The 24,209-nt window shown below is 46.9% G+C and overlaps 3 protein-coding genes across 3 annotated transcripts; 2 read left to right on the top strand and 1 right to left on the bottom strand.

The window, feature by feature from the left end:
- The first annotated feature begins 3,582 nt into the window (after positions 1-3,582).
- LOC123090867 (NADH dehydrogenase [ubiquinone] iron-sulfur protein 1, mitochondrial) lies at positions 3,583-9,578 on the top strand. The gene is made up of 5 exons (XM_044512220.1): positions 3,583-4,077; positions 4,342-4,588; positions 4,987-5,281; positions 7,428-7,802; positions 8,326-9,578. Exons 1-5 carry the CDS (start codon positions 3,669-3,671, stop codon positions 9,223-9,225), a joined length of 2,226 nt encoding a protein of 741 aa, XP_044368155.1. The 5' UTR covers positions 3,583-3,668; the 3' UTR covers positions 9,226-9,578.
- A 3,885-nt stretch (positions 9,579-13,463) lies between these two features.
- LOC123090866 (uncharacterized) lies at positions 13,464-14,240 on the top strand. Its single transcript, XM_044512219.1, has 2 exons — positions 13,464-13,915; positions 13,993-14,240. The coding sequence occupies exons 1-2, from the start codon at positions 13,586-13,588 to the stop codon at positions 14,164-14,166; spliced, it is 504 nt and encodes a 167-aa protein (XP_044368154.1). The 5' UTR covers positions 13,464-13,585; the 3' UTR covers positions 14,167-14,240.
- Positions 14,241-14,383: 143 nt separating this feature from the next.
- On the bottom strand, positions 14,384-23,271 carry LOC123090865 (phragmoplastin DRP1C). The gene is made up of 16 exons (XM_044512218.1): positions 22,964-23,271; positions 22,792-22,855; positions 22,605-22,709; positions 21,126-21,227; positions 20,878-20,928; positions 20,715-20,776; positions 20,284-20,374; positions 20,077-20,141; positions 19,804-19,998; positions 19,600-19,719; positions 19,378-19,448; positions 18,981-19,206; positions 18,519-18,569; positions 18,171-18,399; positions 14,980-15,119; positions 14,384-14,725 (listed from the first exon to the last, which is right to left on the bottom strand). Exons 1-16 carry the CDS (start codon positions 23,096-23,098, stop codon positions 14,600-14,602), a joined length of 1,833 nt encoding a protein of 610 aa, XP_044368153.1. The 5' UTR covers positions 23,099-23,271; the 3' UTR covers positions 14,384-14,599.
- Positions 23,272-24,209: the final 938 nt, after the last annotated feature.

The following is a 24,209-nucleotide window of genomic DNA, read 5'->3' as shown; positions in this document are numbered from 1 at the left end:
TGAACTTTATCTGAAACATACTAGGTAAAAGTCACCTAGGGAGCACTTGTGCTTTCAATCTTAGTCTTCCACATGAATTTATGTGGGTATTTTACCCCCACTCTTAATCAAAAACATGTAGTAAGATTTAACAATGCAAATCCCTTTTTGTATCTAGGGTCCAGAAAATTTTATCTCTGTCCCCACTCAAGATCACATTTGAGCAACTTTCTTTATGTGCTCCTACAATTCCAAAGAATCTCCATAAAGAGTTCTTCTAAAATCAAAATTATTTATCCCTTTATCAAGGATATTTTTAACTGATTTATTTTGTTAACACACAAATTGTAGAGTATGGGGAAATCATCCTTCATAGCTCTATTACTAATCCATCCATCTTCCCTAAATCTAACACTCTCCCTGTTCCCTACCTCAAATCTGCATAATGAAAGAAAGTGATATTTATACTTAAAAAGCTCAATCCATAACTGGGAGTCTCATTGTCTATGTCTAACATTAGCCAGGTCCCCGCCCCCTTTGTTGAGAAGAATTTCCTGCCCAAGACCAGTAATGTTAAAGATTTTCCACCACCATTTCACCATCATTTCTTTATTCATTAAAGATAAGTTTTGTATTCCCAAGCCCCCCAAGTCTTTATGTTTGCACACTTCAGACCATCTCCCTAAGTGATATTTCCTCTTTTCAGAGAAGTCTAGCTCTGAAATAATCCATTCTCTTGTCCACCCCCACAAGAAGCCCATAAAAAGCATCATGTGGTAAGGAATCCTAGTAAGAGAGGATTGAATCAAACTGAATCTTCCAACACTTGCTAGCAACCTCCCTTGCCAGTTGCTACTTTTTCTCCATTCTATCTTCAGGAGGCCCCCAGCTTTTATTCTTAATTCTTTTCTTATCTATAGGTAGTCCTAGATATTTCATAGGTAAACATCCTACAGGGCATGTAAAGATTTGGGCAAATTATGTTGTTTCATTAGCAGCTTCCCCAAACAGAAACAACTCACTTTTGTGGAATTTTATTTTCAACTCGGCCATCTATTCAGAAAGACAGAGTGTAAATTTTAGGTTGTCTGCACTATCAAAATCATCTTGCAATAAGAAAATTGTATCATTTGCACATTGAAGCATATTGATTCCTTTATCAACATTCAACTCTAACACCCCCTTAACCAGCCATTTGCTTTGCCTTTATCCATCAAAATGGCCAGAGCATCAGCAACCATGTCAAAAAATTAAGGGGGGTATAGAATCTCCCTGTCTCAATCCTTTATGTGTAGGGAAATATTTTTCCCATATTATCATTAACTTTAACACACAATACCCCCCCCCTAATAGTGTGCATAATCCAATCAATCCATCTATCTAGAAATCCTTTCAATTTTTAACATTTGTAGAACAAAAGGCCATCTAACCTTGTCATATGTTTTTTTCAAAATCAACCTTGAACGGCAGGGCACTTTGCTTCTTTTTATGTATGTTGTTCAAAGCTTCATGTAAAAATAAGGACCCCTTCCATAATATATCTACCTTGACAAAGGCAATCTATATTGGTGAAATAACTTCACCTGCAACACCATTTAGTCTATTCATTAGTACTTTTGTAAAAATCTTAAATGTAACATTCAACAAGCAAATGAGTCTGATTTTTTGTATTTGATTGGCCTCTTTGGTCTTAGGAACTAATGTGATAATCCCAAGTTTAGTATAGAGATATCCAATTTACCAATATGAAAATGATCAAAAAGATCCTTAATATCATATTTCACCAGATCCCAAAAATGCTGATAAAATTCAATAGTAAAACAAATTGGACCTGGAGATTTATTGTGTGCCATTCCCAAAACAACAATTTTAATCTCATCTATTGTGAATTCATCTATCAAGCTAACACCATCCCCTCTAGGTATAGTTCTAGTATCATAAGTATCCAAAGCAATAGTAGATCTTTCTGGATGTCCAAATAAGTTTTTGCAGTAATTTGTAATATGTACCATGATGTTTTTCTCTCCCTCTATGCTCCCTTCATCTTGATCCAAACTATTAATTTTATTTTCCCTTCTTCTCCCATTAGCTTTAGCATGGAAGAACTTAGTATTACTATCTCCCTCAAAGAGCTCATCAATTTTAGCTATTTGTTTCCATTTAGCTTCCTCCTATTTTAATAGCATATCCAATTGAGCTCTCAACTCCATTAGTTATTGTCTAGCAGCAACAGTTAATCCATATATCTCACTTTTTTTTTCAATTGCATCTAGTTGCCCTAATATTTTTTTTCCAGCTCCCTATACCAAGCATTCATATTCTTGTTCCAACATTTTAACCTACGTCTCAAGTTCCTCATTTTTTGCTGCCATCTATCAAAACTAGATACCACCATACTAGGATCATTCCAAGTATCTATAATTTTTTTATCCAGACCCTCTCTTAAAAACCAAGAGTTTTCAAATCTGAATATGGGATCAGTTTTTGGCACACCCCCTGTGTCTATAAAAAAGGGTGTGTGATCGGATTTCTCCCTAACTAAAGTTGTTCCTTCAGTCAGAGAATAATTCTCCTCCCAATGAACACAACACAGGATTCTTCAGTCAGGATTTTTTGCCATGCAAATCAAGCTCTCTCAAACCAGTCTGCTCCAGTACATCATTAAAGATAAAGCTCCAATGTACATGAGTCCTACATTTATTTTTCTTACAAGCTTATCTAATTATATTAAAATCTCCCTATAAGTACAGGGTTTAGACAATAATGTAGAACTCTAGAAAGTTCAGCTAGAAATCTAGCTTTCCTCTCAGGTTGTGCATCACCATAAATCGACACAAGGTCCCCAATGAACCTGTGTTTAACATCTTGAACAATCATTTTAATATGATATTCCCCCTCATCTTCAGAAATCACATCAAGGGTGGTACAATTAACCCCCAACAAAAGGCCCCCAGGTTTCCCTCTCGCAAGTACAAAATGCCAATGAAAGTCCCTGCCAGCACATCACGGATTGTTTGCAAATCGTTTCTAGAAAAACTTTGTCTCATATTCCTTTTTTTTAACCGAAAACCGTAGAGCAATCGTTCTACAATATTTATATTAAAAATAATTTTTTTTGTCTCATAGTTTTCTGGAAAATCAAGAAAGTTCGATCAATGTCTTAACGTCTATATCTGTTGTTTCTGGACAACCAAGGCACAAACATGCAACTAGTTCTTGTTGGTTTGAACATTGTTCTCGTTGAACCAAATTCGAAAGACCAAAACTCTCCTGGGCGTGTGGAAAGCACAGGTGACTGACAAAGCCCTCTCTCACGAAATCCATCGCGTGTCCATGTGGACCACGTACACCCGTGGACTACACCCACAGCACAACGGTACCCCCGTCCAGCCCCTCACCGTCTACCCGCGTACACCGCGTCCATCCAGGAACCCCCCACACACCACACTGCACAAAACTGCGACGCCCACGCGGCCTCCCCACCCCCACGAACCCCCCTTCTCACTGCCCGTGGGCCCCGCTCCCCCGCCCCCACCCGTCATAGAGACGTTCGGTGCGCGCAGCCTCCATTTCGTCGAGACACCTCGCCCCCATCTCCACCACCCACACCAGCCAAGGGGCACACGGTCTCCCCCCCGCCTCCGCGCGATCCAATCGCCTCGCCGTCGCCGCCGCCCACCGCCGCCGCCATGTCCTTCCTCGCGCGGGCGCTGCGCCACTCGAAGCCGTACCTGCCGTCGTCGCGCGGCGCGTCCTGCCGCTGGATCTCGTCGACGCCCGCCGCGGGCTCGCCCGAGGCCGGCGCGGCCGTGGCGCCCGCCGACCCGGAGCTGCCCCCGCCGCGGGAGCCCGTCGGCGGGGCCCGCGTCGAGCTGCCGCCCAACCCGGAGGACGCGCTCGAGGTGTTCGTCGACGGCCACGCCGTGCGGATCCCCAAGGGCTTCTCCGTGCTCCAGGCCTGCGAGGTCGCCGGCGTCGACATCCCGCGCTTCTGCTACCACAGCCGCCTTTCCATCGCCGGCAACTGCCGCATGTGCCTCGTCGAGGTCGAGAAGTCGCCCAAGCCCGTCGCCTCCTGCGCCATGCCCGCCCTCCCAGGTCACCCCGTTGCCGCCGCCGCGCCCCCATTCTGATTCTTCTTCTCAGCGTGTTATGCACATCGGCCTCTCAGATCCGTTCAGCTCATAGACAATCAGCGCCTTAGGGTTCTCACGAACATTTCGTTTAATTAGTAATGCTTTTAGAGAAGAGAAACATCTTCTTAGATAGTTGTTGCAGGGGTACTGAATGATCATTCAAGCGTGTGTGATTTCTAGTAAGATTTGCGGGAGTTCCTGACCTTGGATTGCCTTGTTGGATTAGGGATGAAGATTAAGACCGACACACCAATTGCGAAGAAGGCAAGGGAGGGAGTCATGGAGTTCTTGTTGATGAACCATCCGCTGGATTGCCCAATCTGCGATCAGGGTGGGGAGTGCGATCTCCAGGATCAGTCCATGGCCTTTGGGGCTGACCGTGGTCGCTTCACCGATATGAAGAGGTCGGTTGTGGATAAGAATTTGGGCCCTCTGGTGAAGACGGTGATGACCCGTTGCATCCAGTGCACAAGGTGATGTTTTTGGTGCTTCTTGGTCAATGTTTATGAGTATTCACTTTATGTAAAATCATGCCTATCTGGTTTCTCTATGTTTCCACTAATGTAGGTGATTCATATTTCTAGCATTGTTAGGTTAAGAGCTTATTGAGGAAACTTATTAAGGTTAACAACTGGTCGAGGAGAACGTCTCTCCTAATATATTCATGTGCTTCAGTATGAATAATTTTACTGGTTCTTAGTTCGTGTTGTCATTGTGCCGTCACATTTATGTTGTCATGTATTGTTTTATTGACATTATTATTGCAGTAACGCATCATCCTTTGTGCAAAATAGTTTAGCTACCTGTGCAAGCTCTAGTTTACCTTTACCTTTTGCTAATATGTAATTTTCAAATTTCTCTCATCTTACAGGTGTGTCAGGTTTGCATCTGAGGTTGCTGGTGTTCAGGACCTGGGTATGTTAGGCCGTGGCAGTGGTGAAGAAATCGGAACATATGTGGGGAAACTTATGACAAGTGAACTATCTGGAAACGTTATTGATATCTGCCCCGTTGGAGCTCTTACATCCAAGCCATTTGCATTTAAAGCTAGGAACTGGGAGATGAAGGGCACTGAGACTATTGATGTTACTGATGCAGTAGGGTCCAACATACGTGTTGACAGCAGAGGTCCTGAAGTTATGCGCATTGTTCCTCGTCTCAATGAGGTTTGCTTATTCTCTGCTTCTTTGTAATTTTTCCTGTTTCGTATGGTCATACTGCCTGATACTTCATGGTAATATTACTATATTAAGTTATTAACCATGTTGTGAACCCCCAGAAGCCATAACATATGCTAAGTCTGTCGTAAAAGGTTGCCTAGCGTATGAAGAAGGCTTGTAGGCACTAGGCACCACCCTCCTACCTTAAGCGCGACTGTCTTGCCCATGTAATCAGTAACTAGGTGCTAGGCGATACCTCCTGCCCTTCTAGTGCTTATGCTTCTGGGAACATTATAAATATTAAAATATGGTCATTACGGAAATTTCTGTCATGCTTTCTCAGAATGGCATCCATAACTCTTGTCGAAAGATTGTTCAATGTTGTTAAATGAACATCCAAATTACTGTGTGTGCTTAAATTATTAGGTTAACTGCTCCATATGCATTAAACTGTTACTTAACAGTTAAACCGTTGTATTATTATCAACTAAAAAGCATGGACACGGGGATGGAAAGACGGGGATACGGGATACGGCGTTTTTCAAAAACAGCCATTCGGGATACGGCGAGTATGTATAAAATAAAATAAAAATATGCCATGTAATATACATTTAAGACAGAAAATTAATGAGAAAGAGATCAGAATAGAGAATAGTGCCCCATTTGCTGTCTCTTTTATCGAGTTCCTCATTCTCCCATGTCATGTCGTCGTTGCAAGCTCCATCCATCTTGCATAACACATCAATCACAAACAGTAAAGAAGATTAGAAGACAAGACATAATTGGAAGACAATACAAGCATGGGCTGCAACAGCACAAGCATGAGCAGCAGCAGCAGCAGCATAAGCGGCAACACAAGCAAGCAACATCCAGCAGCACAAGCAAATCTGAAGAATAAAAGAGGAAGAGATTGAGGAAAGAGGAGAGGGGAGAGGCTGCTGGGGGTAGCGCCAGCGGTCGCCGGTTGAATCCAGGCGTCGCCCTGGGTTGGGCCGAGGCTGTTTTGGGCCAGGCCGTGTCCCGGCATATCCATTTGTTTTTTTCTTCTTTTTTAAATCAAAATTCGGGTGATACTGCAAAGTTCATGAATCCTGGCGTATCCCCGTATCCCGCCGCATCAATATGGCAGTTTGGCACTTCCAGCCGTGTCCATGCTTTTTAGATTACCAATGCTGCCTCTCCCATGCTAGCTATGGACAGGGGTGCGTGGAAGCTTGCTATCCATGTGCCAGAGCCATGAGTTGGTTGCGAGATCTTATGGGTTTCACCTCTAGCCTACCCCAACTTGTTTGGGACTAAAGGCTTTGTGCCCCACATGATTACCTTGGTATATTTTGTAATATTAGTAGCTTGACAGTGCTCTCAGGATTTGTTCTTCTTGCAGAGTCATATTGTAACTGAATGCATTTGTCATAGCGTGTCTTATTTGCTTCCACTGTTTTTGAGTCGAACGACTAGTCGTGACTGAAAGTCGACTCAACATGTCAACTCAAATCATTGGCTGGTCGAGCGACTTGATCGACTAGTCTAGGTTTTTGAGTCGAACGATCCAAACCTATCCTGCGACCCTCTCCCTTGCCCCTTGGCCGCCGCCGCCGCCCCACAATCCTGCCGGCTGGCGCCGCCGCAAGCTGGGTTGCTGCTCCTCCCCTCCCCCCTGGTTGCTGGCTTGCTGCTGCTCCTCCCCTGTACCTATTGCTTAACTCATGTCGACTAGTCGACCATGAATCACGACTAGTCAAGAGTCGCTACCCCAGAACGACTCGTCGACTCGAAAACATTGTTTCTTCACATTAATGATCTTCCTGATTCTGGACCTAAAAGAGATGGAAGTAAATGTTGGTGTACTGTGAAAATATAATACAACATACTCCCTCGGTTCCTAAATACAAGTCTTTTTAGAGATTCCACTACAAACTACATATGGATGTATATAGACATATTTTAGAGTGTAGATTCACTCATTTTGCTCCGTATGTAGTCCATAGTGGAATCTCTAAACAGACTAGGGAGTAATATAAAGTGCTCTTACATACTTTTGCTATGTAATTTGCTTAAGGAATGGCTAGTTGACTGAGCCTTCCATCCTTAGCCTGCTAATTTATTTGCTATGAAAATGAATACCCGATTGAGCATTTTTTTATCATTGCAGGATATCAACGAAGAATGGATATCTGACAAAACACGGTTTTGTTATGATGGTTTGAAGAGGCAAAGACTAAACGACCCTATGATTCGTGGTCCTGATGGCAGGTTCAAGGCAGTGACATGGCGTGATGCTATTGCGGTTGTTGCTGAGGTTTTGAATCAAGTCAAGCCAGAAGAAATTACCGGAGTCGCTGGCAAACTTTCTGATGCAGAATCCATGATGGCGCTGAAAGATTTTGTTAATAAAATGGGTTCGGATAAGGTGCTCTGCGAGGGGAATGGTCCGAATCCACCAGCAGATATTCGATCAAACTACCTAATGAATACTAGCATTGCTGGTCTTGAGAAAGCTGATGTCTTCCTTTTGGTTGGCACACAGGTAAAACTCTGGTTTTCTTGCTCATGATCATTTCTCAGTTGCTTTCCTTATCTAACAAGCTTAGTTTGGTGTTCTGGTAGTGTATATTCCTCCGTTCTTGGATGTGCAACTGCTTGAAAGCATCTTTTAGAGCCATTGCAGCAATATCTTGCTTGAGTTTATAAAAACAACCCCGTAATAGAAATATTCCACGACACGTCACAACATAACATGTTGAGCACAAAGTAACCTCTAATTATATACCATTGCTAGTGGTGTTTTTTCTTTTTCGCAATAGCTACTAGTATACTACTTGTAATAATGCAGCTGATGTTTCTAAAGAATTGTGGTTACTTTCTTCAAGCATATCATAGCAGTGAACCACCATTAAATAGACGAATTTACTTGCGAGTCTGTTTGATATCCAACTTGTGAGACCAAGGGAATTGAGATGTGCTGTTTGTCCTTCATATATTCTGTCACCCCTTCTTTTCGGTCATCCAACTATTCTGAGTAACATTTTTTTTTTGCCTCCATAAAACAGCCAAGGGTGGAAGCTGCTATGGTGAACGCAAGGATTCAGAAGACTGTTAGAGCAACACAAGCAAAGGTGGGCTACATTGGTCCTCCAGCAGACTTCAACTATGACACTTGGCATCTTGGCACAGGGCCAGATACCCTTGTCGAGATCGCTGAGGGCCGACATCCTTTCTGTTCAATACTGAAGTCTGCAAAGAACCCAGTAATCATCGCTGGAGCTGGGTTATTTGAACGAGAAGACCAAGGTGCTGTGTTCTCAACAATTGAAACCGTAGCCAAGAAGTTCAATGTGACGAGACCGGACTGGAACGGCCTTAATGTCCTATTGCTCCATGCTGCACAGGCCGCAGCTCTTGATCTGGGCCTCGTTGCTAATCCCACCGAGAGCGTCAAGTCTGCAAAGTTCCTTTACCTGATGGGAGCCGACGATGTAAACTTGGACAACCTTCCAGCGGATGCATTTGTTGTTTACCAGGGGCACCATGGTGACAAGGCCGTGTACAGGGCCAATGTTATTCTGCCATCTTCAGCATTTAGCGAGAAAGAAGGCACCTATGAGAACACCGAGGGATGCACCCAGTGGACCATCCCAGCTGTGCCTACAGTTGGTGATGCCAGGGATGACTGGAAGATCGTCCGTGCTCTTTCCGAGGTTGCCGGGGCTCCACTGCCTTACGACAGCGTCACAGCTGTGAGGAGCCGGATCAGCATGGTGGCCCCAAACCTTGTGCGCGTCGATGAGAGGGAGCCGTCGGTGATCTCTGCCGAGGTGAAGCCTCCGGTGAAGCAGCAAGTGAGCCCTGCCCCATTCAAAGCTGCCGTGGAGAACTTCTACATGACCGACGCGATCACACGGGCTTCCAAGATCATGGCTCAGTGCAGCGCAACCTTGTTGAAGAAGTGAGGCCCTACTCTATGTTACGCCCCCTTGAAGAAGTTAAATTGTCGGCATACGAGATTTTAGTTGCTTTTCCATTTCACTCACCAGTTGTTGCTTGGTTGGTTGGGAGCATAAAATTTGGACTGCCTCTACCCTAGCTAGATCCGAGGAGCAGCGAAACTTGAAAGCAGTGCATTTTTCTGTAACGTGTGAGAAGCGGAGCATACTTAATAAGCTTGTTTTGTCCTTTCGAATTAGACGGCAGCCGCAAGCAAATAATTTTGTTGTATTTGGGTTTTCGCCTGCTCGTTTCCCGGTTCCAGGAAGCAGGCAAATGTAGCTGTATGTGCAAATTAAGGTATACCCCCATTTTATCATTCACTGGTGTGCTGAATGCCACATAGCTTTGGACATCCATCTCATTGTTCTTTCTTTGAATAGTTTATTTAGATGTTTTTGAATGTTGTATGTTTGTGTCAGATTGGTTTTCACAATTTGAATGTGGCTGATGCACGATCTGTTCGCTCACGGCGATGCGGAGGTGAGATTGGCCTAAGGCAACTCCAACTTGGATAACCAAATTGCCTTGCCTGCAAATGTCTGGACAGTCGATTCAGTGGTGGTCACTAAATTTGTCTGGATCGGTCTGGATGTGTGAAATCCCACAAACCGAAACCAAACCTAGGAAGGATTCATGTCTGTCATTTACTTCAACAATGCCGGTCCACCAAACTACCTCGTCCAAAGCCCTTTTGCCCCCCCCCCCCCCCCCCCCCCCCACACACACACACTTCGTCCCTCCCATGTGCTTGGTCGCCGAAGACCACCGCCCAGACCTCCGCCGGTACTATCCGCCCTTACCGGCACCGTCCATGGCATCGGGCAAGTATTCGGCCAAATGCATAGCAGAATATTTTGATGTTGTTGTTGTTGACTCACGCCGTCCATGGCATCCGACAAGTATTCGGCCAAATGCCGTAGCAGAATATTTTGATGTTATTGTTGACTTAGAAGGAAACATGATTACTCACTCAGTGGAGAAGGATGAATTGTTTTGTGAGGCATGATTAGCAACAAGTGTGGGCTTCAAGTAGGGATGAAAACGGAGCGAAAACAGACGGAACTGGGTGCTATCACATTTTTTTACCTTTTTGCAGAAGCGAAAACAAATACAAAATCCCAGAAATGAATACGAAAACAGATACTAGTAAAAACAGACACAGAGCAAATACAGAGTGCACACGGCAACAAAACTGTGTGTTGACCGGAACTTAAAACCCCCTTTGAATCATAGAGAAATACACACACAAAATTTAAGGAAGCATTAACATGACTACAAAATAATATGGTTGTGTTATCAACATAGGATAGTAGTACATGACAATTTCGTATAGGGTCTAGTTGAGTACGTGTGTGGTAATAAAAGTTGGTGCTTAAATGATTCATCGCTCATTCTGCTCATTATGTCATTGTGTGTTGTTTGGTAGTTGGGCTACAAAGCAGCCATGGGCCTATAGTAGAAACGGAAATTCTATATTCACGAAAACGGAAAGTTCCATTTCCACGTGTGTTCCATCAGAGAACATTGTTGTTTTTGTTTCCATTTCCACATAAAAAATTCTATTTCTGTTTTCGTTTTGCAAATTTCCGTTTCCGTTTTGCATATTTCCTTCCCGTTTCATTTTCCTCCGGAAAAGCTGAAACGTTTCACTCCATTTTCATCCCTAGCTTCAAGGCATAATGCGACATTTTGGCAAAGTGTACATGTTTGGTTCAATGAGCACATGTTAGGTTGCTGGGCCATTGGGCGTTGCCAGTGACTTAGTCCTACCTCAATTACGGGAGGAGGTTAGGACAACCTTATAAGAGAGAGTGCGACACTCCCTTCATGCTAGTCTTTTGTGATGCGGTGGGCTCTCCACTTGTAGCGATGTGTCCGGTGCGCACCAGAAACGTCCGAACGTGGACCGAAGGTTGGGAGCTAGGCCTGGGACGCTAACGACCCAGGCACTACATGTATTGCGGTGTGTATGGGTAAGTGCGAATAAGATAGCCAATGGACGCGTCACTTAAGGAGCTCGTAAGTTTTGCTTCTTGCTGCTTCATGGATTGGTCATTTCATTGATTTGTTCAATATTGCAACTTGTTGATCACACCGCCATTATCTAATCCGAACGCGTGTGCACATTGTACCAAACGATGGAGTGCGGGCCCTTTACAATAATGCATTGTTTGATGAAACTCAATATGAAGAAGTTGATCAAGCTCAAGGATAGGAAGCTTGAGATGAACGCTGCTTTGGGATGATGAATTTTAAATACTTATTGATCTTTCGAGGAGTGCTTTTCAATTTAAATGTGTTTTTTTAGAAAACGTTGGCTCTTTATTAATCAAGCAACATAGTTACATAGAGTCTCCCGGATACAAACCGGAGCAGAATGAAAAACACAAAGACCATCATAGTTCATACAAGACTTAGCTAAAACATTAGACTGCCGATGAATATGCTTGAACAACACAGAAGAGAAGCTCGACGCGCCATATTTGATGTCCGACACCACTGAGCCCACCAGTGAACGATCGCGGACAGGAGAATTGACCCTCTGCACCAGGGAAAGGCAATCGGAGGCGAAGATTACCGAGTCGCATCCTTCCTCTCGTGCAAGATAAACAGCTCGGCAAAGAGCCAAGGCCTCGGCCAATTCAGGAACATGCCTTCCATTGGTAGCTTCTCGGCAGGCAAAAACACATTGACGATTAGAATTTAGAGCGACCACCCCTGCACCAACCTTCCCTAGCTCAGAGAAGATCGCAGCATCAGACATGAATAAAAGGAAACCTGGTGGCGGCAGAGACCAAGCAGTGCTTAAAGCAATGCTCTCACGCCTATGCGCAGGGTCTGGTTTGTATAGATGTAAAACGATCAGATAAACATCAGATTTACTCTTGAAAGCAGTACGAACAGGGTGCAGCTCATCTTCATTGTTTCGTACAGAATTCCACGCCTCCCAAATATGCCAAATAGTCACAACCATGACTATAGCCATTAAGTCGGAAGAACGTGAGAGGAAATCGAAGAGCCACTGTCTTGGCCAAGAAAAATTAGACCGCCATAACTTGATGTCAAAAGATTGCTTCACCTGCGACCAGACCTCATAAGCAAAAGGACAGAACAACGAGTGCTCAATACCTTCCATTTTGCCACAAAAACAGCACAAGTCAGACGTCGACACATGACAACGATGGAGTTGGACACCGGATGGGAGGCAGTCGTGAGCAAGTCTCCATAGAACCACTTTCATCTTGTTAGGGGCTTTGATAGACCAAATGGATTTTCAGTTCTTCTTAGCAGCCCATCATCAGATGTCATTTCACGCCCAGTGACACCATGCACCTTTTGGAACCGAGCAGTTCGAGCCAAATTACAAGCCGAGCGAACTGAGTACTCACCAAATTTTTGTTTAAGGCCATCTCACATAATCTTCGTCGCCATGTCGGCCAACTGGAAGCAACAAAATCTCATTGGCAATCTCGTCCTGGAAGAAAGCTCGACCGTTTCCTTGCACTAGGAACGTTGATACTCATCCAAAAGACACTTGACCTTAGCAGTAGACGGTATTGGAGACACAATTTGCAGCAAGTCTGGCGGCGTGGACGCTATCCAGTGATCACCCGTTATTCGAACAGCGGCTCCATTGCCAATGCCCCATTGCGCCCCCTGTTGCAGCAGCTCCCGACCGAACAAGATGCTTCGCCATGTGTAGGAGGTGACCTAAAGAGGATGTTTGATTTAGTCTTATTCAAAAAATAATGTGGCAAAGGGGCGGACATTTGATGAGTGGTTGTGGTTGGGTAGACTTCGCCCTGTTTGTGGATAAGTCCAAACGTGTCCTCCGACATTTGATGGGGTACGTTTTGGTGAGTCGGCTAAGACTCGTAGCACGTCGGCAAATGATGTCTTCACCACTCGTCAATGTTTCTGTGGTTGGATGGTTACAGGGACTGTGGTATCCTCAGTCTATCAGGGTTTAAATCCTGATGCTCGTATTTATTTTTGGATTTATTTCAGGATTTTCCGGCGATGCACATTTAATGGGAGGAGACGTTCCCGTCGACGACGAGGTGCCTACGGTGACTTCGTAAATTTCAAAATGATATGCCGGCTCAGTCATTCGGAGATGCTCACAGGGTAGGCTGTGCGTGTGTGTATCTGCGTGTATATGAAGCTTGCGTCTGTGTTAAAAAAAACCGTGCGTGCAAATTGCTGGAGACTCCTTCGCTCTCTGCGCTGTACCGCTCGCGCGAATACGACCGAGAGGCTCGTGCCGCCCCCTTATCTTCCCCAACCGACGCCCGTCGCCCCGCACGGCCCAGCAGCACGAGCATGGCGTTGCACTGCGCTGCCGCCGCCAGCGTCTCGCCGTCCACCGGCCCGTGCCCCCTGCCTCGGCAGCACCACCGCCAGCGCGCGCTCTGGCGCTCCCCGTTCCAGCCGCAGCGGCCACACAGCCTAGCTTCTGCCCAAGGCCCTGCCCGGTTGGCGTGCGGCGCCAGGAGGCGGGTGAGGCACGAGGAAGAGGAGGAGGACGAGGAGGAGTACGGGCACAACGAGGAGATGGCGCGGCTGGAGGCCTACAGCGAGGGGGCGCGCGACCTGGCCCTCCTCGTCACGGCCGCCGTCGACGGCGACCTCGAGTCCGTGCTCGTCTTCAAGGTACCTTTTGAGCTTTGACGACGCTTCTCCTCGTGGTGCATTTGGTTACGGATATGCCTTGCTGTGCGTTGTGGCAGGGCTTCTCGTCGAGCCTGAGCGGGAGGACGGCGCCGGACCCGGCCATGAGCGTGCTCCCGGAGCGGGCCGTCATACAGTCCGTCGACGTGGTGAAGGGCCCGTTCGACCCCAACAACATCGAGTACCTCGAGAAGGATCTGCCATGGGAAGAATTCAAGAGCCGCCTCCAATAGCTAAACAATGTAATGACAGAATTGTGGACAGATTTGTAACTCTTCTGCTGTTCGTGACCAATCGGTTTAATTGGGGATCAAGGCGTGAAACAACCATACAAGAGCAATTGCAGACAGATTGTGACTCCTCTGTAAGTCACCAATCGGTTCATCTGGGGGTCAAGGCATGAAACGACCATATGAGTTTGAGGATCGTGAGGACTGAGGAAGGCGCCACTTGAACAAAGAATACATCATCTGAATTAATATCGATATACGAATCATACAGGAGGCCAAAGGATGGCCAAAGAAGCAACGGTGTCTGTCCGTGTTTCGGTAGCCACAAAACAACACTCGGCAAGAAAGCCCGTGTACAAAGCATATGCAAAACGAATGGAGCATCTCTACTACACACGTTCTATCTGTTCCAGCCGCGACGCTTGATAAGATCAGATCATTTCCATGCAACCGAGTCGATCTCGTTCCTCGCGGACTTGTACAGCTCCAGCTTCTTCACGAGGGAATCCCTCTTCTCCATCAACGCGGGATCCTCGTCCAGCATCGCGCTCAGCTGTTTCTTCTGTGTTGCGGAAGCAAAAACAAACGGAGAGCAAGGAGAGATGCTTTAGTACAATGCCCAGGAGGTTGCTATAATACTACTTGTGCAAATGCAAATCAACACAAGGTTAAAAAATACACAAGACTAAAGTCTGGTGAAAATTTTCAATTTACCCACTGACTGGCGCGTGGGTAAATTGAAGTGGAAGATCAAATGCATCTCTGCATTTATGTGCGAAAAATAGTAGATTCAGTAAGTAGTTGGCAAAAACATACCTCTTTGCTTCCTACATGCGCATAGAAACGGTTGAGCAAGTTTCTTTTTGCCTCCTTCACCTGACAATGCACAACGGCTTTCGGAATTGTGTTCCTCAATGTATCGCAAACCATGTTGATGTAAGATGATACATTCGATCCTGAAATAAAGGGACGGCATCATTAATACTGGTATATTGTAAACTGTTGTCGACTCTGTTAAGGTGTTGGTAGGATCAAGTACTCTACCAGGTCTAGGGCGTAGGTGGTAAGGGAAGGATGGAGGGAGACGTGGCGAGGATCGGGCGCGCCGACGGCAGGCACCGTCGCGGCTAGGAGAGGGGCGGCGGCTAGGGCTGTTGGCGGCTAGGGTTCCGGCTCCTCAGGGAGCCGGGCAATAGGAAATAATATTCTTCTTATTGCTTGCCTTCAACAAGAGTCTTATAACCTATATTTATATCCTAGATAACTTGTAGAAGAATCAACCTAAGATAACTTGCCTAAGATAACTTGCCTAATCTAAAAATAAAAACTAAGATAACTTGCGGGCCTAAGCCGGCCGGCCATAACACTTCTCCCCGCCTGCACAAACAGCTCGTCCTCGAGCTGCAAGGTGGGGAAGCGCTTGCTTGAACTCTTCGAGGTAATCAACCAGCGTCAAACACCTTCTTGACATCTGGGGCGGCCAGGTCAGCGGCGACGACGTCCTCCGGAATGTAGTCTGCCACCTCCAGGTAGAAGAGTCGCGGGCAGGCGTGGCCGGGCTTGTAGGGTTCGTCGCAGTTGAAGCACAACCCTTGGCGGCGACGCTCGAGTATCTCAGCTGGGGTGAGCCGGCGGAACGGGCGCCCCGCGGTCGCGGCAAGGGGTGCCGCAGAAGCCTGCACAGGCTGACCCTGCACGGAATCCGGTCCGGGTAGCGACCCAGTAGTCTGGGACGGTGATTCCTGCTGGATGGCCACCGCGCGGCACTCGAACGCGCGGGCGTAATACATGGCCGACTGGAGATCCTGGGGTCCCCGAAGCTCCACGTCCATGCGGATATGGTCCGGTAGACCGCCCACAAATAACTCGGCGCGCTGAGTGGCGGAGACGCCCGGCGCGTGGCACGCCAGGGCCTGGAAGCGGTCGGCGTAGTCCTGCACCGTGGATGTGAAAGGTAAGCGGCCGAGGGCCGCCAGTCGGCTCCCGCAGATAGGAGGCCCGAACCGGAGGAGACAGAGCTCCCGGAAGCGCTCCCATGGTGGCATGCCGCCCTCGTCCTGCTCGAGGGCGTAGTACCAGGTCTGCGCTGCGCCTCGAAGATGATAGGACGCGAGCCAGGTGCGATCCGAAGCGAACGCTCGCTGCCCTCGAAAGAACTGCTCGCACTGGTTGAGCCAGTTGAGGGGGTCCTCCGTGCCCTCGTAGGTGGCGAAGTCCAGTTTGGCGAAGCGAGGGGGTGTCGGCCCGCCGTGCCCGGGGGCGGCCGTAGTTGCCGCCGGCGCGTATGCCGGGTCGGGAAGCGCCGGGGCGTAGTTCACCGAGCTGGAGGGGTGATCAAACCGCAGGGAGGGCGTCGGGTGTTCCGGCGCCATGGAGTAGACAGGCCCCGAAGACGAGCCGGTCGCCCAAGCGGGGATCGGCGATGGTGACGGTGGAAACTGCACCTGGTGCAGGGGCCGACCCGTAGCCCTAGGCGCGGGTGGTGGTACTGTCGATGGCGGCGGCGCCTGGTGGAGTTGCACCGACGCCTGCGGCGTGGGGGCCGGCGGTGACGCCGGAAGAAGCTGCTGGGTCTGGCCCTGCTCCGAGGCGCCGGTGCCCAGGTTAGGGCTGGGCGGGGCCGGTGGAGGACCCTGCTCCGAGGCCGCTAGAAGGTAGGGCGCGACGGAGGACGGCGCGGCCGGCGCGGTCCAGGTGGGCCACTGCGGCCCCGTGGTGGCGAGAAGTGGCGGGGCTGCCAGCGCGATCTGCGGCGGCCACTGCGCCCAAGGCGGCGGTGCGGCCGCTGGGGCGGGGAGCGCCGGGTAGCCTCCGGTGACGGCCCCCGGTGCCGAGTACCACGGAAGCGCCTGCTGACCCGCGGCCATGGCTGGATGGAGTCCGGTGATGGCCCCCGGTGCCGAGTACCACGGAAGCGCCTGCTGACCCGCGGCCATGGCTGGATGGAGTGGTGGGGGCGGCCCGTACGGACCTGCCAGGTAGAGGCGGATCCCTTGAACCGCGGTGACGAGGTCGTTGAGGACGCCCGCCATGGCCTCCGGCGTGAACTGTTGCGGCTGCGGGGGAGGTGATGGCGGCGGCGAGTGTTGGACGGGGGCCTGTGGCTGCCCTTGGCCCGGCGTGGTGCCGGGTGCCGTTAGGACCGGCGCTGAGAGCGACGCAGTGGTGCCCGCCGAGAGCGAGGCCGTGACGCCCGGCGCAGAGGCGGCGGTGGTGGAGGAGTTGGCGGGCAGCGGTGGTGGTGGCGGTGGAATTGGCGGAGACATGGTCGAAACCCGGTTACCTGATACCAAATTGGTAGGATCAAGTACTCTACCAGGTCTAGGGCGTAGGTGGTAAGGGAAGGATGGAGGGAGACGTGGCGAGGATCGGGCGCGCCGGCGGCAGGGCGCCGGCGCGGCTAGGAGAGGGGCGGCGGCTAGGGCTGTTGGCGGCTAGGGTTCCGGCTCCTCGGGGAGCCGGGCAATAGGAGATAATATTCTTCTTATTGCTTGCCTTCAACAAGAGTCTTACAACCTATATTTATATCCTAGATAACTTGTAGAAGAATCAACCTAAGATAACTTGCCTAATCTGAAAATAAAAACTAAGATAACTTGCGGGCCTAAGCCGGCCGGCCATAACAGGTGTATACGTAGTGATTGAGAGAACAAAAAATATTTGTCCATTGAGAGAATAAAGAGTAGTTAATGCAATACTTTCTAAACTCAACTCTACGATGATGCTTTCAAGAAGTTAATATGCGATCTGAAGATAGATATAAACGCATGCTGTTTGGAAGGCAGAAATTTCACATGAAACAGGAACCATGAAAAAATTTAAACAATGCAAACAGGGCCTAAAGCTGGATGTACCACCAGCTACTGGTAATTGGTTGTCTAGATATAAAATTGATTCACATGGAACTTGTTTGATCTGTCATTTGAGGACTTCATTGCCTTCTTGTGTTCATCCTAAAACAGTTGCCCTGACCAATAGTCCCTTGAAAAGATTGAATAGTAACTTACCGATTCTTCTAAGATGGTTGTCCTGATATCTGTCGTTGGCTGGAGTGTTGTTGTTAGCTCCTTTGTCTGGTTCAGTAGGAAGTTTCCTGAAGAACTCTACTGTTAGGTAACTGGCCTCCATGTCAACTAGACGAATAACTGTCTTTCGGCCATCCTCACGGAATCTTTCTAGGCTTTCATTTGCTGCTGCAGCTATATCTGATTGAAGCGTTGGGAAACGCTTTAATTCCTGGCACAGTCAATGTAGCCATGATATATAAGAAATGAGAAACAGTCCAAGGCAAGAGTGACGTCTGACAATCACTCATCCATAACCAAAGTTCACCAAAAATAAAAAATAACACTCACCTCTGTTGCTGCAATCGATCTCCGGACTAGCTCCTTCAATACCAAATGGACCTGCAAATTATGAGATCATCAGCAAGTGCATGTAGCTAACAAAATTATGCTCCCGAACAAGCATTGCTATCACATATTCTCCATATGTCAAAAATGAGAAATGTGAAAATTCCATTCTCGCTCTAGTCTCACAGCTTCCCCATTTGAGCATGCAACAGACTTACTAAACCACTCCCGTGTTCAGTACTTTGGCAAGATAATGGTTCCTTATTATACTACTTCCGAAGTTTCTCATAGTCCAGCAATATCCTGAGTTAACTTTATAATGAATAAATACCATAAGCTAGAACCTAGATTCTAACATGAGAAGATTAGTTAAGTTGGTTTGTTTATATATCAGTTACTGAAACATGAACCAGTTGCTTAAACATTAAGGAGCCTCAAAAGGAGTCATGGATAAAAAAGTTATACCGCATCAACTGAAGCTTCAGCTGGGCCCCTAAAGTAGCTGAGTGAACTATCTATAAGCCTTCTGTAACCTTGCTCAGGAGCAATCAAATGGGGCTGGTAACCATCAGCCTCAGAAATGACTTTTCGAACATTTTGCAACGAAAGATGTTTATCAAAAGGAAGCTTTTTCAGTGCTGCAGGTAACTGGTGGTCAAAGACACCATAAATGCGATCTCCACCTGGTCGACTGGTAACAATGATAAAGAAAGGTAAATTATTAGAAGCATTTTTCCAAACAAAAAGGGAAATCATGCTTGCAGTATCTTCACCATATATCTAGGAAGCATGTACAGAATGTAAGGCATTATTATGAAAGTAAAAAAGTCACATGTACAAAATGGCTAGTTGAACATCTTACCCGCCATCTAAGTGCTCTTTAAAAACACGGTCAAATGCGCGACACATGTCCAATATCGTATACAATTGTGCCTGTCGATTATGTTAAATGTATGAGAGAAATGTTATATAAAAGTTGTTCGGGAATATAGAATGTGCTTGCCATTAACATCACTGTAAATGAACATTCCAAGCTGTGGCGCAAATTACTTTTCAGCTTTTATGTTACTATGGTAATTCTTACCCCAGCGTCACCTCCAATTGGCCTACCAAGTCGATCCAACTCAGCTTCAATTTCATCAACTGTCTTGTTGATCATTGATATAATACTTGGAATTTTGGCTTTGATCACAGCCTCTAAATGCTGGATAAATAAATGGAAATACATCAGCAAACAGTTTATGCAAAATTGAAATTTTTGGCAAAGTTAGAGAGCAAATGACCTAACCTGTGACAGAAGCTTAGCAAGATACTCAGCACCCATTTTATGTGCCAAATGACCATAATCAGGACTACTTTGAAAGTACTCTTGTTCTTTGCGACGTGCTGCGAGCATGTCAACATTTTTGTTGATATCAGCCTGTGAACGGTTGACAATGCCCACCCAGGGGTGCTGCAAGCGATATGACCTCCCTTCGAGTACCTAGGGTCAATTAAGAAAGGAAAGTTTAAGTGATATGCTCATCGAGGATGAGTTCATAGCAATTGCAAGACCACATACATCAATAGCATTGGTACCCTTGTCCATCAAATCAAGTTTTGTTACAACTCCAAAGGTCCTTTCACCTGAAAATGGAAAGGGATGTCAAAAGAAAGAAAAGAAACTTGCCAGATTACCATGGCGTGATAACGACAAAAGGTATATTTACAATTCTTGTTTTATGCAAAGTAGATTTGAAATGCTGCAGGAACAAAACTCAAACTGCACCTGTAGGATCCACTTCCTTAGCAAGCTTGATAGCATCTGATGTTGCTATATCTTGGTTTGCTGGAGAGATAGCCAATATAATAGAGTTTGGCTGAAGTTTCCAGACAAAGAAAAGAGGTCAAGAAAGTTATAGATTTTAACCAGCAAAATGGTCAATCGTCTTTGCCTCATGTAATGATGTAAATAAAAACAGGACTCGCGATACAAATATAGCAAGAGACCAACAATGAACACAAACTTAAGACTGGTTCTTAATTTATTATACCAATCCCAGAAGGGAGAAATATATGCCGAGACAGCACCATTATAATACCATATTTATTTGAGCTACATTTACTTCATGAATATTCCGTGCTATGCTATGCCAGTTCTAAGCATTACTCATGTTTTAGCCTAATCAGTATAGCAAACCACAGCGGCGATTATTTTACCTTGTCAACATAAGTCCGGACCATGTTTTCAATATCTTGCACAATAGACTCTGGCTGCCCCTCTGTAGTAGATAGTTGCAGTTAGGACAGTTATATAATAATGCAATAAAGAATTTTATGCTAACCAAAGAAGAAGCAGCTAAGTCAATAAGGGAAACATTACCTACAGCAACCTTTGTCAGTCCAGGAAGATCAATAAGTGTCAAGTTAACAACTGCACAAAAAAGGTTCCAAATTAAGCTAGTTCAGAAGGTAAAAATAAAATAACAAAAACTAAGATATCTAATCAGCACATAGAAATCTTTAGGAGTACGTGCAATAGTGCAGCATGAACACATTTTGCCAAAAAAAGGCTATAAATTTGAGAAGTAGATACACATCAACAAATCTAAACAAATACCAAAGTCTTACCATGTGGAGAATATATACTCAAATGGATAGGAACATTTGATATTGCTTTCGATTTTCCAGTCATGCGATCAGTTTCATCAGCAATCTCTTTCCTAACAGCAGCTGCATTAAGGTTTTAACAAAAAAATAACTTAACATCACCACAATACAAACAAACAAAAGGGCAGATCAGTAATCACATATGCTTTTATGTCTTACACTAATAATAAAACAATTAAACATCAAGATTATCATGCTAAATAACAGTGAACATCCCAGAACTTAACAAGTACAACTGCCAGGAAAATGAACTGGTTCACACGCTTTCACAAACTAATGCAGTTAATTCTTCCACAAATGAAATTGCCCAATTCTAGATTGAAGTTATTGTTCATGGTACATAAAGAAAAGATAAAGCAATGTAATTCATTTGATTGAGCGCTACAAATAACTAAGTTTGCTGCATGAGGAAAACTAAAATACTACATGCTCACCATGTACCATTGGGAGTACCTGTTGTCATAATGCATGGGTCTTCAAAGTATTTAATATTTATACACTGCGCATAATTCTTAGATGTGTTATAGCACTATACATGTTCTTTCATTGTTGAGTACTCTAGTACAGCTTATATGCTTGGTCATTGGCAAATATTACACTAGTGAGAACATGTAATGCTAATGGCATTAGTTCCTATGGAATCAAATATATGTTCGCAATTACTACACTAGTGAGAAGCATGTAATGCTAATGGCAAATATTACTTCTGAGTTGTAGGCCACAGTGTCATTTACTCCTTAGTTCACACCGTACAAAGATATTTGATCGTGCGGTATGATTCTATGATACTTTCCCCATTTATAGATACAACAGTTGAATATTTTGATATGAAAATTGTGAACATACATTTGATAGTAGGGCGGTGTTTATGCTAAGTGCATACTTATTTTCAGAAGATAGATCAATATAAGTCTTTTTAGACATTTCAAATGGACTACAACATACGGATGTATGTAGACATATTTTAGAATGTAGATTCACTTGTTTTGCTCCGTATGTAGTCACTTGTTGGAATCTCTAAAGAGACTTATATTTGGGAACGGAGGGAGTAGTTCAGTGCACCAAGTATAAGAAGGTGATGCAGAATGCTTTCTTCTATCTATCTCTCTTGGGTTGGTTACAGTTTCAACAGTTGGATATTTTGATGCAAAAGTGGCAAAAATAGTAGGGCAGTGTTTATGCTAACTGTATTATACTTATTTGTAGATGTATTGAAATAAGTATAGTTAGGGAATGCAGGATGCTTTCTTACATGTTTCTCTTGGGTCGGTTATAATTGCAATTGAGAGCAGCTTTTGACAACACTAACTAACAATTTGAACTGAAGAAACTAATTGCAACTGAGAGCAGATTTTGACAACACTAACTAACAATTTGAACTGAAGAAACTATACAAGCTGCTGGGCTGCAAGCAGGCACAACGGAGCATAGGCCTCTTACCAAAGTCGGAGAAGCGCTTCCGCGGGGCGTGGAGGAACTCGGCGTACTCCTGGCCGCCCTCGGTCTTGTGCAGCTGCAGCACTAGAGGCCTCCTCGTCACGATCCCTGATCAAGCCAACGATAACGCAATTCAGTGGCTCAGGACCGACTACTTGAAAGAAAAAATGGCGATCCGGCGCGGGATTACCAGATCCACGGGGCAGGAAGTCCCTCCCGACAATGCTCTCGAGCACCGACGACTTCCCGGAACTCTGGAGGCACGAGAAAACGCAGGCAATGAGTGAGCGGTCGAGCGGGCAGATCTGGGCGCGGGGCCGGCGGATCTGGGGGGGCGAGCGGGGGCGGGGGCGGGGGCGTACCTGGCCTCCGACGACGGCGACGGAGGGGAGCGCCTCCCAGAGCGAGCCCCCGGCGCCGCCGCCGTGGTCGCCGAGCACGGTGCACGCCTGCTGGATCCGGTTCACCAGCCCGATCAGGCTCCCCATCGTCGCCATCTCGGGCGAGGCCCCTCCCCCCGCCGCTCCGCGTGCGGTGGTCGCCGGCGGCGAGCGGGAGCAGGTGGACGGCGGCGGTGGCGGTGGGGGTGGGGATCTGCTTGCCGGAGTGGGGAGAGGAGGAGGAACCGAGAAAATGGGTTAAGCTAAAAAGGATTTTAAAAGCGGAGGTTATATGTGGGTTCGGGGGCGGGGCGCGAGCTAGGTGAACCGGGCCTTGCTGCGCCGGCGTGGGCCCCGCGGAGGCGGGATGGGCGGCTGCGGGTGGGGCCGGGAGGTTTGTGGCGGTTGGACGTGGTGGATGGTGGGTCTGGGGTGTGGACCGGGAGCAGGGAGCCGGAGCCGTTGGATCTCGGCTTTGTGCTGCTGCTGCTTCCAGCTGCGGGCGACCGACGGCTGGCGAGTGGGGCCCGCCTTTCTGGTGCGTGACGCGTGAGCAGCACTTGTGCCTCCATTGGCGCACCTCGCGTTTGAAATCAACGGTGGGGACGGAGGCACACGGACAGCGCAGTGTTAAAACAGTACGGCTGTCACTTCTGCCAGTAAGAACACGTTTGATTGCTCGCATTATTATTATTTCCTTTGCGTACTTTTTTTTTAGAAACAAGACCGAGGCCCGGCGTTGAATCAATGACGCTCTTACATACCAGCCGGCCACACAACACACGCAGACACAAACAACATTAACACGGACGCACACAAAACAGCAAAAGGATGCACAAAACGATGTCTTCGGTCGACGTCGCGATCTTGTCAAAGAGGAGACAAAGCCAGGGAGGTGAATTGTCGCCGGAGCTGTCATCAAAACTCCGAGGCCACACCGGCGTCACGCCATCCGTCTCCCCTACCGAAGAAGGCTACACCTACCCTCTCGCCCTAGCTCATAGGGCATGGCGGAGTTGCCCCCGGGCATGCATGGACATTGAACAACCAGATGCCCAAGGTAGGACGACGGGCACCAGCACCTCACCTCGCGAAACACCTCATCCATTGCGACGCTCGCCTTCAAAACACACCACGACACACGGCCCAAGCAGCCGGATGAAAGCACAATCGAAGACGCGGAGAGAAGAAAATGCATGACGCCACATGGCACACCTGCCACTGAGCA

This window comes from Triticum aestivum, chromosome 4B (genome assembly GCF_018294505.1).
Source record: "Triticum aestivum cultivar Chinese Spring chromosome 4B, IWGSC CS RefSeq v2.1, whole genome shotgun sequence".
NCBI classification, from domain to species: Eukaryota; Viridiplantae; Streptophyta; class Magnoliopsida; order Poales; family Poaceae; genus Triticum; species Triticum aestivum.
Note: the sequence above shows the minus strand (reverse complement) of the source record. Positions and strands in the feature narration are given on the sequence as shown.